The sequence below is a fragment of the Pteropus vampyrus genome, unplaced genomic scaffold (assembly GCF_000151845.1).
Source record: "Pteropus vampyrus isolate Shadow unplaced genomic scaffold, Pvam_2.0 Scaffold197, whole genome shotgun sequence".
NCBI lineage: Eukaryota > Metazoa > Chordata > Mammalia > Chiroptera > Pteropodidae > Pteropus > Pteropus vampyrus.
In genome coordinates this window covers 2,510,317-2,528,514 of record NW_011888978.1, presented here as the reverse complement: position 1 = coordinate 2,528,514, position 18,198 = coordinate 2,510,317, and the positions used below count along the sequence as shown (strand labels likewise).

The window sequence follows — 18,198 nt, the reverse complement described above, 5'->3', positions numbered from 1 at the left end:
CGTAGGTTTCGGAAGTTGAAAAAGTGACTCTACAATGTAGGGTATATAGACAAGAAAGCCCACATGTATTGAAAAGAACAAACGACAAGGCTGACCCTCCCAGATACGAAGGAACACTGTGCTCTTGTGATGACAGTGGCCAGCATGTGCTGTGCCCTTAGGCCAGACAGTGTGCTGAGGGCTTCGCCAAAATGGTCCCATATAATCTTCACGCAGACCTCTGGTGAAGGCACAGTGATCATCTCCCGTTTCACAGATGAGGAAGCGACTCGGACTCAGAGGGGTCATAGCTGTGTTGCCCAAGTGCACGGGGCTGGTAGGAGAGAGAGATGAGGATTCCACCTCAGGTCTAACTCCTAGGCCAGTACTCTTAATGACTAGATTATACTACCATCCATTTTGTAAATAAAAATAACCATATATTTAAACATACAGGTGTATGTGCACACATAAATGTATGTGTTAAGCCTTGTCTGGAGGGCAATACAATATAAGCAGCATTTATCTCTGGGAGATGGGAGCAGGCCAAAAATAGCCTTCCTCTTGTTAGTCTGTGCTTTTTATTTTCCTAGCAATGGCCGTATATTGTTTGAAGTATTTTTTCCAGTGCAGCGGCTTTCTGTCTCTCATCATTTCTCTTCTCTAGGCTCCATCTGGAGACAGCACCTTTAGAGTCATAGAATAGTATTTCTCTTTAAGTTTGCATCAGGAGTTTTGAATGTTCATTTTTTTGCACAGGACACATGTGGGTGTGACACTTGGTGCCAGTGAGGGTGTTTTTCTCCCTTGGTCCTTCCAGCACCACCTTCGTAGTTTTCACCATATCTATGTACCACCTGTGCTGTTGACTACTTAATTTTCTTTTTCATTTACCAATTTTTCTAACTTAAATTTTTTTTTAAAAAACTTTCTATTGTCATCTCAAGGGAAAAAGTTATTACTTTTCATGCAGAGAAAGTTATTATAAAAATAAACACAATGATCCCACATTTTATTAGTGGACATATTTTATAGTTTGCTTTTAAGCCTCCCCCTACCCCATTCTTTCTTGCTGTGTGTGTACAAAACTGAGTCGTGTGTTCGCTTTGGCAGGATATATACTAAAATTGGAAGAAACCGAGTCATTTGTCCAGATGAGTTTATCTAGATTTTGCTGAGTAAGCTCCTCATGGCATCATTTAACATTGTCTTCTGCCCACGATATTTCCTTTCAGTGAGAGTTTACAGGTGTTTAGAATTTTAATCTCCTTCTGTTCTGACTTTTTGGCAAGACTATTTCATAGATGGTGTGTCCTTCCATCAGTAGGCACATATGTCTCATTGCCTGTCTTTCTGTGCTATTAAGATTTATCAGGGGTTCAAGTGTCTCCAGCCTTATCCATCCATTATAAAGCTGCTCTCAGCCTTTTATTTCTTGGCTTCGACAGCCATTGATGATCCTTGATTAGAACTGTTGATAATTAGGAGTTTGTAAATTAATTATTCTAAATCCGTCATTCCTTTTTTTATTAGCTCTATTCCTCCTATAAAAGAAACTTGCCTTCATAAATTATGTAGTTATTCTGGAAGAGAGATCACTGGAAAGGCAATGTTTCATTCTTTTCCTTTACAATTCAGAATAATGTGTTGGTTCCCAGGCATTCTCCAAAAGTGGCATTGTTTGAATCCTGATTTGCAAAAAGCAATTACAAAAGGGCATCTATAAGATGATTGGGGAAATTTGATCATATTGGATATTTGATGATATGGAGGAATAATTATTAATTTTAGGTGGTATTATAGTAAGTTAAAAATAACCTTATCTTCTAGAGGTAAAAGCTAAAATGTTTACACATAAAATGATATGATATCAGGGACTAGCTTCACAATAATTCTGGGGAGGACAGTGGAGAGGTATGAATCGATGTTTGTAGTACGGTGTCTCTGTCCCTCCCTAAATACCATCCAGTGCAGTGATATGGACCCACGCCTGGGAAACAGTGAGTGACTGCTGTCTTAAAGCTGTCAAGCACAGTCGCCTCTTGTGACGCCCGTGTTTTTTTGCCCCAGTGCTATCATAGAACACACCAACCGGGTCATCTTCCTCGAGGACGACGACATCGCTGCAGTGGCTGATGGAAAACTCTCTATTCACCGGGTCAAGCGTTCGGCTAGTGATGACCCATCTCGAGCCATTCAGACCTTGCAGATGGAATTGCAGCAAATCATGAAAGGCAGGTGTCCTCTGAGGCAGGGATCCCCAACCTCTGGACCATGGACCAGTACCGATCCATGGCCTGTTAGGAACTGGGCCTCACAGCAGGCAATGAGTGGCGGGTGAGTGAGCGAGAGAAGCTTCATCTGTATTTGCAGCTGCTCCCCAGAGCTAGCATCACTGCCTCCGCTCCATCTCAGATCATCAGGCATTAGATTCTCATAGGAGCACCTGTCCCTGGTGCCAAAAAGGTTGGGGACTGCTGCTCTGAGGGTCCACATGCAGCACCCTCAGGGGACAAACATTCTCTGAGGAAGCTTCTGAGACTGCCTGGGTGGGCACCACAGCCCTCCAGCCCTCTGTGGCCTCCAAGAAGGGGCTTCGGGTGGTTTGTGGTTTGCACAGCTCAGCAGATATGGGGAGCCAGACTTGGATCCTCCAAGGGGACTTCTGACTATATCAGGAGCCAGGTCCCCCTGCTTGATCCGAACAGTCCATCACTGCATCCCTTCACCCGCTCTGGGACACATTCCAAGCCCCAGGCATTATTTCTTTTCTGGGTGGGAGACCTGCAGTGATGGGGAAACTGGACCCCTTTCTCCTTTTAAGGAGAGTCTCTCTTCCTGCACCCACATTTGTCTCCCTGTGCCCTCTTCTCCATAGAGCACCAGGGTAAATTTTTCAGAATATGAATCAGACTCTTTGTCCCTCTGCTTAAGGCCTTCCAAAGGCTTCTTGCTGTTCTTAAAATAAAATCCACAATCTCCCACATGTAGTCTGGCCCCATCTCACTCTACCCTTTCCCCACCACACCTCACCCACCCTGGCCACCTCACTGTTACTGACGAGCCCTATGCTTGCCCACTGGGGGTCATTGCACTTGCTTTCTTCTCGCAGGACTGGCTCCTTTTGATCATGTCTCCTGAAATGTCACCCCCTCAGAAAGCCCTTCCTTGATCCTGAGTCTGTAATAGCTCCACCCATCCTCGCTTATCTTATCTGCTTCATGACACCCTTTGTACAAATCCTCCGCCCTGTCTGTGGACGCTGCCAGAGTATCAGTCCCAGCCCCTGTCAGGGGCCTTGACATGCTGCAGCCTGATCAGCCCTTTGACCTCATCCAACCCCATTCGAATGAGAGCCCAGAACATGCACATGCAGTTTTCTTTAGTACAGAAGCGAGGAGGGTATTGGTTAGAAAGAAGATGGCCTGTTTCTTTGGGCTTGCTTAATTTGTAATTCCCTAAGTAGGTGGGTTTTGGAAAGTAAAGCATTTTACTTTTTAATGGCCTTGCTAAGAGCACTGGCCACACATTTATTGCTCCCACCCTCCCTCCTTCAGTGGGAAGGTCAGATGTGTAAACTGAGATAATAATCCTACCTGGCCTGCCTCCCTGTCATGTGTTACCATGAGCATCAGGTGGGATGATACCTGGGGACTGCAATCTGCAGTGTCGCTCTGACCAACTGCATAACGACTGTCTGTCTTGATTAAAAGTTAAGCAGTGGAAACATAACTAAGTGAAAACTGACCTATCTTGTTGATGTTGCTTTGAGCAGGTAACTTCAGTGCGTTCATGCAGAAGGAGATTTTCGAACAGCCAGAATCGGTTTTCAATACTATGAGAGGCCGGGTGAACTTCGAGACCAGCACAGGTAATCCCCCAGCTGCACCCTGGGCCCCTGTGCTGTCCCTGTGTGGTAGGGTCTGTGCTGACACCCTGTGTGTGCCCTACAGTGCTCCTGGGCGGCCTGAAGGCCCACTTGAAGGAGATTCGACGGTGTCGACGGCTCATTGTGATTGGCTGTGGAACCAGCTACCATGCCGCCTTGGCGGTAAGTGCAATGCGCTGGGCTCTTGACGGCACTGGGGAGGCAGTGGCCGCTTAGGACAAATACATCTTACATGCTCTCATACATTTGGTCTTCCAAATTTGGTGCATGTGAGCCAGCGTGAGAGCTGGCCTCTTCTCCTGCAGTGTGGCCCAGGAGTGCCTGAAGTTTTTTCTTCACCCAGCCGGGAGGCTGCATTTCACAAACTGTCTCTAGAAGCCCCGCTGCTGGTGTCCCCATTGTGTCATGACTGACTTTAGTCCCGTTCTTGTTGGCTTCAGACGCGGCAAGTCTTAGAAGAACTGACTGAGCTCCCTGTGATGGTTGAACTTGCTAGTGATTTTCTGGACAGGAACACGCCCGTGTTCAGGGATGATGTTTGCTTCTTCATAAGCCAATCAGGTAAGGCATACAGGTTTGCATTAGTTCACCTCAGGGTTCTGTCCTCTCAGTAAGGCACTATGCGCCTCCCTCCCTCCTTCATCCAGTGACGTTGTCTATGTACTGACACTGTCTCATGCATCTTGTCATTTAACCCTCAGCGCCATCAGTTACTGTCCTACTTTATAGGGAGGGCCATGCAGCCCGGGCTTCCCACTCCTCCTGGTGTTTCAAGTCCAGGGCTTAAGGGACCATCCATCAAGTTGCCACAAATGTGTGTTGGATTTAATTGAGAAAGTTCTCCTTCAGAATTCTCCTGGTTCAAGGTCTGCATGAGAGCTATGCAGTGCCCGCACCATCCAGCAGGGGGCAGCCTGGAGATACAATGATCCAGGGTAGGGCCCAGGGCACCCCAGCTCAGTAAACCCTCTGGATAGCATCCTAACACCAGGCTTGTTCATTTGCTCTAATTGAGTGAGGCAGAGGATCAGGGAGGTGACCTATGGCCACATGCTTGGAATCTTTGTGAACTCTAGGAAAGTTTTTAATTATGGAAATTTAATTATGGTTTTTAATTTTAATTATGGAAAATTCCAAACCTTTACACTAGTAGAGAGATTCTTGTAAGGAATTGCCTAGCTGTGGCAATGATCAACTCAACAGACTTTATGTCATCCAAATCCACATGAGCCCTTGCCCTCTGCTGGGTTTTGAAGTCAATCCCAGACATCATGTTATTTCATCCATAAGTAATTCAGAATGTACCCTTTATCAGTAAAAGACAAAACATAAACACACCATCATTATCATGAATAAAACAGTCACAACAACGCTTTAATATCTATTGGGACTTTCACTACTGCTTTTGGAATTTTTTATACCATTCATATTTAGATGACAAGATAAACACTAATACAGACACACTCACTGTCTGGCTGAGCATCTTGTTCCCAGCTGTTGCCATGTGACTTTAGTTGCCAAGGTTGCTTTTGGTTTATGATCCCGTCAGAGCCACTAACCAAAGAACAGAGGTGGATTTAACGTGAAAATAATGCAGTGGCCATTCCTGAGTATCTACACAGAAGAAGCTAAAGGTTTCATTTTGTTCAGCCCTTTCTATTAAGTTAAAAATACTGTACCAAAAGCTGGGGAGCCGGGCTGCTGGAACTAGAACTGTCCTGCTTTCTACCTCCAAGCCCCAAGCCCCACCGGTGCCAAGGAAGAGCTATGTGACTCCTCCGTGAATTCAATGCAAGTCTGAGGAGAAGGAGGAGGAGAGAATTGGGTCGTGCAGTAGCACCAGCCTGCACTAGTGGAAGAGCTAGGACACCAGTAAGAGCAGCGGCTGCCTGAACATCGAATAAGTTTGATTTTATGGCCTGGATCACATTTTATTTAGTTTGAGTTCTTTAAGACTTACAAACATAGGAAGTTTGTGCTGGCTTATGCATTAACCTATTTAAGTAGTTTTATAAAAATAATTTTTGTCCACATTGGGAGGTTGCAAGAAATGTTTTTCTTTAAAAGAAGATTTATTTGAGAAATGCCATTTGGGGGGCATTCTTGCTTTTTAAATGTCAAATCTCGGGACATTCTGAATAAGAGAGCTTAGAGCTATAGAAAGGGTGCTGGAGGCCAAGCCCACTGGTGGTCCTGATTCCATCACTGCAGCACACGGCCTTGAGTGAGTGAGGCACTGATTTCCTAGTCTCCCAGCTCCTCATCCTCAAGGGGGAAATGGGGACAAGGCCCCCACAGGATTGCCATAAGAATCCACGAAACAGTGGATGAGAAAATGCTTGCCACATACATAGTAGTAAAATCTTGAATCTAAGAATCAACCAGCAAAATTGTTGAGTGGACATTTTCCTTTCTGAGCACAAATGGGCTGTGGCTAGACACCGACTTCTGTGTGAGACCCGGGAGTCAATCAGTGGCGGGGCCAGGGTTGGGGCTGGCAGGGCCACGCACCTGTGAACACACAGCTGAAAGGAGGGGCCTGTGTGGCAGGTGAGACTGCAGATACCCTCTTGGCGCTACGCTACTGTAAGGACCGCGGGGCCCTGACGGTGGGTGTCACCAACACCGTGGGCAGCTCCATCTCCCGAGAGACCGACTGTGGAGTCCACATCAATGCTGGCCCAGAAATCGGTGTGGCCAGCACCAAGGTAGGAAGAACCAATTACGCCCCTGCGGGAACGACTCAGCAGGTGGACGGGAGGCCGGGAGGGGGCCCAGTGATCTGCGAGTCTCGCGTGGCTGCCGCGCGCATGTTCGCCCCCTCCGCCAACACCGCTGTTTGTCCACCAGCGCCGCTGTTTGTCCATCCACAGGCTTACACCAGTCAGTTCATCTCCCTGGTGATGTTTGGCCTGATGATGTCTGAAGACCGCATTTCACTACAAGACAGACGGCGAGAGATCATCCTTGGCCTGCAGTCATTACCTGGTATGTCCCAAAATGCAACTTTCCTTACTTTCAAATCCAGGGGACTATTCTGGGCTGCTCTCTTCCTGACTCTGTCAAGAGCGCTATTAATCACTCCAACTCGCCTCCTACCGCTATGTGCCTGCAGCAGCTCCCACTTCATGGCCATAATTGAAATCCACGTTCCTCTTGGGCCCTAGAGCCCTGCACGTGGCACCCCTGCCACCTGTGACCTCAGCGCACTCTCTCCCCCTCCTTGCGGGCCTTGCTGACCTTTGAGCCCTAGCAATTCCAAGCTCTTACCACCACAGGGCTTTTTCACTGGCTCTCTCCTCTACTGAAACCCTCTTCCTCTAGCTCTTGAAACAGCTGACAGCTTCTCATCACAAGTCTCAGCTCAAATGTCACCTCCTAGGAGGTGACTGGCTGCCCTGACAGAGGTTCCGCCTCCCTGCCCCAGCTCTATGAAATGTTCATTAGCCAGTTTCTTTTCTTTATTGCACATGCTGTGATCCAAAATTATCTGTTCACTTGTTTACTGGCTTGTCTTCCACAACTAACATGTCAGCTCAGTGAGCACACAACCTTATCAGAGTCACAGTGGACACCAGTGCCCAGCCAGGGAAGGTACATAGTAGGTGCTCAGGAAATATCTGAGCAGGAGCACATGGCCCCAAGCCTCTTTTCTGTCCCAGACGGCTCCTTCACAGTCTCACCAAACTCCTCTTTTGCTGGGTCCCTTCTTTAACCATCAGTGAGATCCAGTATCTGTCACACAAAATCATAAGCTCTTTGGGGGGACCATGGTTTCAGTCATTCAGTCATTCACTTGTTCACTCATTCACCCCACACAGTTTTTAGGACCAGCTGCCCGGCCTGAGGCCATCCTGGGACTGCCAGGATAAGCAGCAGCTCCCTTCTTTCAGCCTCTTGCACTGCAGGGAAGGAGAGAGGCCTCCTGGGTTCCCTTTGTGCAGCCCTGGGAGAGTGAAATGAAAAGACTTTGCTCCATGGCTGACACAGGCTGGGGCCGCCCTGGGTCCTAGCCAGGAGCCAGGGGCCAACCCCTTAGAAGTCAATGGGGAAAGTCACCATCTGACCACACAAAGCCTGGAGATCTGAATCCAGCCAAGACCACCTACTGGAAATTTACTGACAAGGAAAGCATTCTTAATTTGAAGCCCCTTTGCAAGATAGTAACCCTGCAAAAACAAGACTCTGTCCTGATGTCTAAGTCAGCAGTTCTCAAGACGTGGTTCCTGGGAGACTGCACAGCCCTTGAAGTAAAACTATTTTCACAATAACACATTATTTATAATAAGACATTTTGCCTTTTTTTGCTATGTGGACATTTGCAAGGCAATGTGGCCACTACTGCCTTAGCACACTTCAAAGCAGAGGCATCACACTCTTCTTTAACTACCAACCACCCAATTTCACCCCAGAATGTCCTTGATGAAGCAGTAAAAATGCATTTGTCTTGTTAAATCACAATACTTTTTAATATCTGTGTGACCAAATGGGAAGAATGTGTGAGGTGCTTCTGCTGGACCCTGAAGCCTGAGAGTTGTTTCAGAGAAGAGTGCCTTGTGATTGTTTGAGTGGGAAGCTGGTGTGGGTCCATCTGGCAGGCATTTTCTCAAAAATGAACAAAGTTAGCCTGACCCTTCAAGAAAATCAACTGACAGTATTTGTTACTAATGATAAACTTCAAGCTTTCAGCCAAAACTTTGGATTTGGGGAGACTGATATCTGTCAGCATGAGCCTGACCACTTTCCCAAAACTTGAAGGCATCTCCTCTGATGAGATCAGCGTGATTTTAACAAATGTGATTTTTTAAAAAATGTTTTGTAGTGGAATGTATTTATTTTTAGAAGATTTGCATAACTTGGTGAACCAATGTTTTCCAATTGACCAATGCATGATGTTACACAGTTATGCACCTATAAAAGATCTATTTAAATAAATGCAAGATAGCCAATACGTTTTAATGTAATGAGATAGGAAAGGTTTATTGATATGATTTCAGATTTCACATTTGCAATTGCTCTTTTAAGAAACTGTTGCTTCTTGAGTTTATTGTAGTATCAAGGAACATTCACAATGATTTGGAAAAGCTGTGTAAATATACCTCCCTTGTACAACTACAAATTTCTGTGAGGTCAGATTTTCTTCCTGTACTTCAATCAAAAGATTGTATCACAACAGATAGAATGAGGAAGCAAATATGAGAACCTGTCTTTTACTGAAAAGTCAGACATCAAAAAAATTTGCAAAAGACAATGCCTCTCTTCTCACTGATTTTTTAAAAATATAGTCAGTTTATTGTTATTTTTATATAAATATGTAAATATCTTTAATGTCCTAGTTTTTAATCTGGTAAATATTGGTAGATGTAACCCACAAAAACAAAGCCTCTTAGGGATTCGCAATAATTTGTAACTATTTACAGGAGTCCTGAGACCAGAAAATTTGACAACTTTGATCCAACTTAGGATGGCTTTGTTTTGGGACATAGCATGGGACCTGGACAAGGGACATTGATTTGGAATGTCACCTCTGTACTTGGCCAGCTGGGGATTTAGTCTCTCTGCATCTCAGTTGCCTCACCTGTGAAATGGAGCTAAAAAAAACACTTCCCTAACTTACCTTACATGCGTGAGAAAATATGAATCACTATTCCAACAAAATCCCAGCTGCCCATAACCCAAGTTACTTCCCTTAATCTAAATTTAAACTCTTTTAAATTAATGTGAGAAAGCCAGTGTACTAAGTGATGTGAGCTCCCAAACTTTGTCTTATACACCAGGATTTTTTTTTTGCAAATCTTGCTTTGAAATCAATGTGACTGGCTCTCCCCTCTGCTGTGTGCATGCTTTAGAGCTGATCAAGGAAGTGCTGTCATTGGATGAGAAGATCCACGACCTGGCCCTGGAGCTCTACATGCAGAGGTCACTGCTGGTCATGGGGCGAGGCTATAACTACGCCACGTGCCTGGAAGGAGCCTTGGTGAGCCCTCTCTTCCCAGCCACCTCCCAACCGAATTATGAGGGCAGGAATGGGAGATACTCTGAGAAACCAAGAGGAAGGAAGGAGGGCAGGGCACTGGGCCAGGGTGGGGGACCCTTTGAGGACCCTTGTCCTCTGCATGAGGCTGCACTGAGCACTGGCTCAAGACCAGGTGTTCTAGCCCTGGGGACACGTGGATAGGGGCTCCCAATCTTTATTCTCCCAGGATAAAGAAGCAGGGCACCCTTGGGTGAGCCCCAGAGGTGTCGATCTGTGCCAGGCTCTATCTGGATCAGCCCATTTTTACCTCATGAGCATCTTATGAGAGAGTGGCAATTATCATTCACTTTTTCCCAGGAGGAAACTGAGCCTCCAAAAAGTTCATCTCGTTCAAGGTTACATAGCAGAAGTGATCAGCCTGATATTTGAACTTGACTCCATGTGGACTTTGCCTTTTTCCGCTACTGTCAGCAGCCTGTATGGGAGGATTTAGCTAGAGCAGAATTGTGGGGTGGAGTCTCTGAAGTTTCCCTGTCATCCCTCGAACTTCCAAGAGGAGTTGGAGATCCAGCAGGAATGAGTGTCATAGGCCCTGCATTTTTTAAATCAGCAACTGGTTGTTTTGGGGCACTAAAGATCCCTGCTGGCTGGCATAAGAGACTGCTGATGGAGCAGGGACAAGGTGCAGGAACAGGAGACTACCAAGAGGGTGGGCAGTGCTATCCGGGGCCTGGTCTATTGCTGCCCTTTACTCACTATCTGCGTGCTCTTTATGCTCTGCCCAGGTAAACGAGAGATAGTGTCACAAGCTAGGCAATACTTGGTACCTAAACAAGGATGTCATCCATGACCCACTTTGGCTCATGTCCTCTCCTTGTGGGAGCAAGTGGCCACTCCTTCCTTCCCCCACCTCTCCCCAATCCTGTTTGAAAGACAATCCTGCTTCTGATTCAAGGAAACATTTAAAGACTATTATGTGTGATAGAGAGTTCGGAGTGGGGGTGCAAGCCATGAGGTGCCTGACCACAATGAACTCCAACTTCCACATCCTTACAGCAGAGGTTCTGACCCTTCCAGAGGCAGCAAGGAGCTTGGCACGCTGCTTCTGGGCGAAGAGGCAGAGGGCAGTAAAGCAAGACCTGGGTGGGGTGTGCTTTCAGCCTCCCCATGTCTCTGCCACTTGGGGGCTCAGCTGCAGCCTGAGTGAACTGGTGAATGATGCGTATTCAAATGCCTCTCCAAGTTAGTCTTTGGGGGAAAGAAAGAAGCTTTCACGCTGCTGCTGGTCCAAGTCAATGGCCCCTCTGTGGTCACTTGGGGGCCAGCACTCCAGATGTCTCCTGTTTCCCACTTGCTTGATAGGTGCAACCCTTTGCAAATTACTAATGGTCTAGAGTTGGAGAAATGATTAATCAGATAATTGAATAGATGTGTGTCTAGACTGAATACAGTGCCATCATTACAAACCCCGACTGTGGAGAGGCTGGGGGCCTGGAGGAAGCTAGGTTGATTGATGTTGACTCGTGCATCCAAGGGGGGTGGCTGTGCCCAGGGACTGGTCGGGGACTCAGGCCACATGCTGGGCTTCATGCATGCCCCAGACAGCAGCCAGCCATCTCCCCTGGACCTGGCCTTGCCAGCTATCTCTGTGCATCCATCCACCTTGTGACCCTGCCTTCCAGAGTCATCCTTCGCCAGCTACCCTTCCTCTCTCTGGCTGATCTGCTCCAGCCCCCATTTGCACAGCATGACACCAATCCCACTTTGTGTTTCCCCAGAAAATTAAAGAGATAACCTACATGCACTCAGAAGGCATCCTAGCTGGGGAGCTGAAGCACGGGCCCCTGGCACTGATCGACAAGCAGATGCCCATCATCATGATCATCATGAAAGACCCTTGCTTTGCCAAGTGCCAGAATGCCCTGCAGCAGATCACAGCCCGCCAGGTGAGGGCGCCGTGCTGGGCCGCGACCACCTCTCTCCTCTGTTCCATGCATGCCCACCTCACTCACTGCCTGCCCGCGCCGGCTATGCGTGGGTCATGCCAGCGAGCAGGCGAGACCTCACATTCTCTCCTCGGCCCTCTCTTGAGTGGTGCACACATTCAGAAAGAAACTGGCCAGCTTTACCATCCTTACAACAGCTCCTCAGGGAGGCCCAGTGACTCAGAGTGCCCGGAGCTGTGCTGGATCTTACTTAGGCCAGGAGACCAGAGGAAGTTCTCCTGGTGGAGAGCCCTGGGGACAGTCGTGATGCTATCCATCAGGAGTTAGGTCAGATTTCCCAGGTGAAGGATGCTGTCCTCCACGAGACTGCCTTTGCTGCAGACTCCAGCTCCATGTTTGGGGGTTTGCAGGCCAGCCTCATGTCTGGAGTTCCATTAACCCCTCAAGTTCATTAATTTCCTAGAATGACCCATGGAACTCAGGAAAGCACTATATGACTTCTATAGCTTTTTTATGCAGGATACAAATCAGAGGCAGCCAAAAGAAGAAACTCGGCAAAGGCCTCAAAACACAAAGCTTCCATGTCCTCAGGATGCTTCATGCTCCCTGCACAACAGGGGGCCTGCCTGAGCTCCTAGCTCCAGGGCCCAAAGTTTTTATTGGGGTTTCATTATGTAGGCATGATGGATTGTCATTGGCCATATGACTGAACTCAATTTCCAGCACCTCTTCTATCTATGGAAGTCAGGCTATCTCAGTGGCTCAAAGCCCCAACCCTCTAATCATGTGGTGGGTCTTCCAGGCATGGGCAGCGCCCATTCTGAAACTATCCTCAGGCCCACCATAAGTCACCTTGTTAGCGTAAACTCAGGTGCGGTCCAACGGACTCACCATGAAGAACCAGACAATTCTATCACTCGGAAAGCCCAAGAGTTTAGAGGGACCCTCCCAGGAACCAGGGACAAAAGGTCAGCCCAATTCTGTATTTCACTACAGAATTGTATTTCACTATGGCTGCCCTGAGGTGAGAGGGTGGAGCCCCCACAGACCCATGCTGGGGATGCCAGGAAGTCACAGGGAGATGAAATCCAATAATGTTCTTGGTTGGCTGCTGCCACGCCTGGCTCAGCACGGTGGTCAGAAAGAAGTCGAAGAACACAGCTGCTGCACTTCCTCACTTGAAACCTTCCGGTGGCTCCCGACAAATGATGACCACAGCCTATGCTATCCAGCCCCTTCCTTCTGTTTCCCACTTATGCCAGCTCTTCCTTGCCTTCAAGCCTTGGCATTGGCTGTTCCCTCTGCCCCATGTGTTCTTCCCACGCACCTTCAGAGAATTGGCCTCCCATCATCCAGGTCTCAATCCAAGTGTCTCCTTTTTGGAAAGGCCATCCCAGACCTCACCAATGTCCCGCAATCATATTACCCTATTTTGTTGCCTTTGTGGCATTTTCCTGAAATTCACCATTATTTATTGGCTTTCTTTATATTTTTGTTTTCCACCACTTGCCTATGAGCCCTGTTAGAGCAAGGAGTGTGTGTGCCCTGTCCTTTGCAAGGCACATCAAAACCACTGAAAAGTGGGTGCTGTATGATGGCAGCAGGAGGATGATCACCCTTACAAGGGAAGGGAAAGAAACTTGCCAAAAAACATCCAACACTCTGTCCTTTACATGAATTATACACAGCACCCCACCCATAATTTCAGAAATAAACAAGATTACTGTCATCGTTGCAATAATGTTGAACTCAGAAACTCTGCTGTCTGTGAGGGATTGCTTCTTTCAGAGACAATCTGCATTTTGTGATCACATTTCTCTGCTTTAGGGTCGCCCAATTATACTGTGCTCCAAGGATGACACCGAGAGTTCCAAGTTTGCATATAAAATGATCGAGCTGCCCCCTACGGTGGACTGCCTGCAGGGTGTCCTCAGCGTGATTCCCCTCCAGCTACTTTCTTTCCATCTGGCTGTTCTCCGAGGATATGACGTAAGTCTGGAAACTGTGCCTAAATCAGCAAAGGGCATAACCCCAGGGCTCCTATTCCTCCTTAAATACTTATTTGGTATAAATATATATAGGAGAAATATTTTCATTAAAAATAACTCTCTTTAAAGTAACTTAAACCCTCCTGAAAACAAGTTGGGAGTTGTGAGATATATAAACACCTCATCACCCAGAGGCCATGATCCTGAGCAAATTTAATATCTTAGTCTAGTCTTTTCCCTGTGCCTGTAAATTTTCTAACATTTTTCAAGATTATAACAAGGATGAAATTTTACATTTTCCTTTTTGATATTTTGCAAATATTTTCTCACATCTCAAACTTGTTGTTGGCAACATTTAATCACTGCACTATATTCTACCACAGTCTTAAATGTGGATTTTAATAATTATTTAGCTAGTCTTCTATTACTTAAACTGTCTCTGATTTTTTGGAACACCAGCAGTGAACATCTTCATACATACATCTTCATCCAACATTTAAGATTTTTCCTCAGTTCAACAACATTTTGAGAGTCTTAACATTTATTGTCAACTTACGTTCCAGAAAAGAACCAATTTATGATCTCACCAGCAAGTGCGTAAGAACACACAATTCATTGTGCAAAGAAATAGAAGTTTCATTGAAATTTTATCTTGAGAAGCTTTAAAAAATACATAACACAAAAAGAACAATATAAGGAACACCCACTCGATGGTGGTGTCCAGAAGTAACATAAGCTAACCCTTTGTCGTATTTGTTTCTTTTTTTTAAAACATTGTAAACGAAATAAGACATTGCAGATAAAGTTGAAGCCCACTTTCTCAGCCATCCCGTCACATTTCCTTCCCAATCCCGACCCTACACTAACAAGTCTCATGAGTTCAGTGAGTATCCTCTCAAGAAAAGTGACTGTTTAACAGTTCGAATTGAGCTAGCTGTCCATAATAGCATGAATCATGTCCTTTTAATAGTCTTACTGTGTGACATGTATCAGGTACACAGTAAATGTTTACTGAATGAACTAAACATTGTACAGCTAAATGAAATTTCTGGAGTAAGGAACCACTTCTGAGATGCAGGGAGCATGTCAAGAGAGCTTATGGTTGAAAGCGACCAGGGACACTGTTTCCTTGTCTTCAGTACTCTTACAAGCTTTTATAACAGCATGTGGCCGAGATTGGTGTGGTCCTGAGCAGTTACTTTCTATCATTTTAGGTTGACTTCCCCAGAAATCTGGCCAAGTCTGTAACAGTGGAATGAGAACAAGACATATGGAAACCATCACCACGTTTAATCTGGTTCAAGACCCGTCCCAGTGACACCATTTTCATCTCCTAGATCCCAGTAGAGCTTGACAGCTTCCATGTGCCTTGTACCCAAGTGCTTTGCTTACAACAGATACTCTTTCTCTGTCTCCTGAAGTCGCCAGAGAAGGGACTCTGTTTACACACGAGGATCAGAGCAGACTTTTCCTACCGTGCAATAGAGATACAGCTCTCTTCCGAGTAACTGTGAACCTTTTTTTAAACAACACTAGATAGTTTTAAAAGACAAAATATTTATAATGACAAATGTATAGCCTTTAAGTTATTTTTCTAGTATGTGGCTTTCTGTAGCCAGGCTCATGCCCAGAGTGTGTCCCCCGCCCCAGGCTACCCAGTGCACCCGGTCTCCTGGCAGGGAGCATTCATCTCAGATATGAGCACAAGGCATTGCCTTTCAACACCTTTCTCCTTCTCTGTCTCGTTGCTCCTGAATCCTGTCCCCTGATGTCAGGGAAGCCTTCTCCCCATTTTCCTGTGCTTCCTGTAAGTAGAAATCTCAGCTTCCTTCAACTTGTCTAAATCCCCTTGTCTAAATCCCTCCTGATCACCAACTTCTGTTTCGTCTTGTCACTGTTCTGTTTAAGCCCGGGGCAGCATTTTGGTCCCTGCTCCCGCCTGTAGTAAAACAGCTTGAAATATCTGCTGCAGGAGAGTAGCTTCAGTGGGCTCCCTTGTCCTCTATTTAAAAACGTGCACAAAGTACTATGCAACTTTAAGACAATAAAAACAGTATAATTTTTTTTGTGTCTTGTGCGTTTGGATTTTTGTTAATCTTTTGGTATATTTGGATTTTGAGGGCTCCTCAAAGCAGGACTCAGCAGTGTCTGGTGGGAGCAGCCTCATTTGCTGGTAGCTACTGGCATGGTCCCCATACCTGTGACCTGTGAGCTTCTAGTACCAACATGAAGACTTTCAAAATGCAGGAGTTTGGGGACTCTCGGCTGAGAGTTAACAGAACAGCTGTTGAAGGGGGGTTGGACTACATGACACTGCTTGAGATGGTTGCCCAGAGCCTGAAGGCAGCAGACAGGTGAAACGCTCCAATTATTTTTCCCCACAACGATCCTATTCTAGTCACTGATTCTATTACTACAGACAGGAAAGCAGAAAGCAAGAGACAGAGTTCTGAAGGCTTGTGGGGTTGGAACTTAAATCCTCTATGAAAGCATTGTCCCAGACAACTTGCTTGGGGTCTTCATGACAGTTAACTGGTGTATGTGCTCTAGTATCGCATCGGACCTTTGTTCTGAGTTACCTATGGGCCTTTTCCATTTCTTCTATGTCCTCCCCTGTATCACAAGGGTGGGAAACCTGGGAACTACAATTCCAAGTTAAATTCTACCAGTGAGGCACTCCTGGGAGATTTGGAAGATAGTTTAGAAATCATATTCATTGAGAAATCATATTATTGTATTGGTTACTCCTCTGGCAGAGGCAGGCAGAAGTATTAATTCAGCAGGTAGGAGGTCCTAGTATGGTGGTGATCCCCAAAATTCACCCACCGCTCAGTGGTCCAGGTAACAGGGGCCACAAGCAGAGGTTTCCTGGGGCTCCTCCAAAATCTCAATTCTGGGGAGCACTACCAGAGCTTTGGTAGTGCTCTCAGACCTCCGTCCCTCTGCCCTCCTCACAAATTGACCAGGGTGTAAGTCCTGCTGGAAATGCCTTCCTGATTTCTCTCTTCCTAACCAAACCATGACCAACACTGCTTCTGAGGTGAGGAAACTTTTTACAAGCTAGCCAGAATATTTTTATTTGAACAAGAACCAGAAAAATGAACACTCTTACGCCGGAGGTGATGACCATCCCGACTTGTGTATTAATAACTTTTATTTATAGCTCTATCACCGTCATGTGATCTGTCCACAAACAACAAATCCCCTCGTTGTGAACATGGAGGATGAATGCACACCAGCCTGGTCAGGAGAGGACAGCATGGTCCCTGCTGGGTGGAACCATCTCAGGGTCATGGTCTGACTTCCGTTTCCCTTAGAGGTGATGAGCTCCCTTTTGGGGAACTCAGGAGCAAGGTCACGAGTGAGTCTTGGAAAACTGGGCTCCACAGCCAGGCTCCTGGCAAGATTGCAGTGTGGTCCAGGCACTGGACATGCAGCAGAAGGGCGGGCAGAGGGAGTGGGCTGCTCTGTATGCCTCGCTCCTGAGCACACCATGGCCCACTGCCAGCTCTCAGGGAAACTGAGAGCTTCTGTGAGTGACATGCATGTTCTCATGAGAATCTGGTCCAAGTTCTCCTGGGTGCTCTGTCCTTAGTATAAGAAGATGGCGCAATGGAAGTGGAGGACTTGGCGGTGACAGTCTTCTCTGGGGTAACACTGCTACAATATGGCTTAGTTGCACCCCAGTCTGGAGCAAGGCTGTCATCCTGGGAGCACTTTCGCCATCTGCCAAGGGCTCCTTGTCATCTTGTGTTGGGTCCCCTGCTTCTTCTCTCTCGTGTCTTCCTTCTGAGTTTCCTTCTTCTGACGGAATACATCCTTCTAGAGTACGGGTGCTTGGAAGCCAAGTGTTTTGAGATCTTGCATTCCTAACAACTGATTGAAAGTTTAGCTAAATATAGAATTCTAGGCCAGAGAAAAATGTTTCCTTCAGAATTATAAAGGTAATGCTCCATTATCTACTTCGCAGTGTTGAAGTCAAGGGGTCCAAAGCCACTCTTGATGAGCCTTTGTAAGTGACCTTTTTATTTTCTTCTTTTTGTTCCCTGTGTTCTGAAACATCACAGTGAGGTGCCTTGGTCTCTTTTCATTTAGCATTGATTTCAGTCTAGTAAGTCATATGCTTTAGGTCTGGGAATTTTTCTTGAATTACTTTTTGTACATTTTTTGTTTCTCTGCCCTCTCTGCTGTTCAGAGGTCGAAGCTGCTGGGATGGCTTTTACTTTATCTTTTCTATTGTTCATCTTGTTGTCTTTTCGCTCTACCAAATGAAAGGTTTCTTCAATTTTCTCTTCTCTTTCCAAGAGCTCTTTATGCTCCACATATATATGTATTTTATAACATAATCTTTTAAATTAACTAAAGTCCATACTTAATATTTTCTTAGTTTGTATCAAATACCCTTTTCTATTCCAGGAC

General features: G+C 46.1%; 1 protein-coding gene across 1 annotated transcript in view; it reads left to right on the top strand.

Moving 5' to 3' along the window:
- The window catches only part of GFPT2 (glutamine-fructose-6-phosphate transaminase 2), a 44,501-nt gene extending 28,657 nt beyond the window's left edge, over nucleotides 1–15,844 (top strand). The window contains exons 11-20 of the mRNA XM_011371987.2: nucleotides 2,050–2,213; nucleotides 3,755–3,850; nucleotides 3,933–4,030; nucleotides 4,309–4,429; nucleotides 6,419–6,576; nucleotides 6,742–6,856; nucleotides 9,718–9,845; nucleotides 11,624–11,791; nucleotides 13,619–13,780; nucleotides 14,994–15,844. Of these exons, the coding sequence (XP_011370289.1) occupies nucleotides 2,050–2,213; nucleotides 3,755–3,850; nucleotides 3,933–4,030; nucleotides 4,309–4,429; nucleotides 6,419–6,576; nucleotides 6,742–6,856; nucleotides 9,718–9,845; nucleotides 11,624–11,791; nucleotides 13,619–13,780; nucleotides 14,994–15,038 (1,255 nt within the window). The 3' untranslated portion in view covers nucleotides 15,039–15,844. The remainder of the gene's footprint in view (nucleotides 1–2,049; nucleotides 2,214–3,754; nucleotides 3,851–3,932; nucleotides 4,031–4,308; nucleotides 4,430–6,418; nucleotides 6,577–6,741; nucleotides 6,857–9,717; nucleotides 9,846–11,623; nucleotides 11,792–13,618; nucleotides 13,781–14,993) is intronic.
- The last annotated feature ends 2,354 nt before the right edge of the window (nucleotides 15,845–18,198 follow it).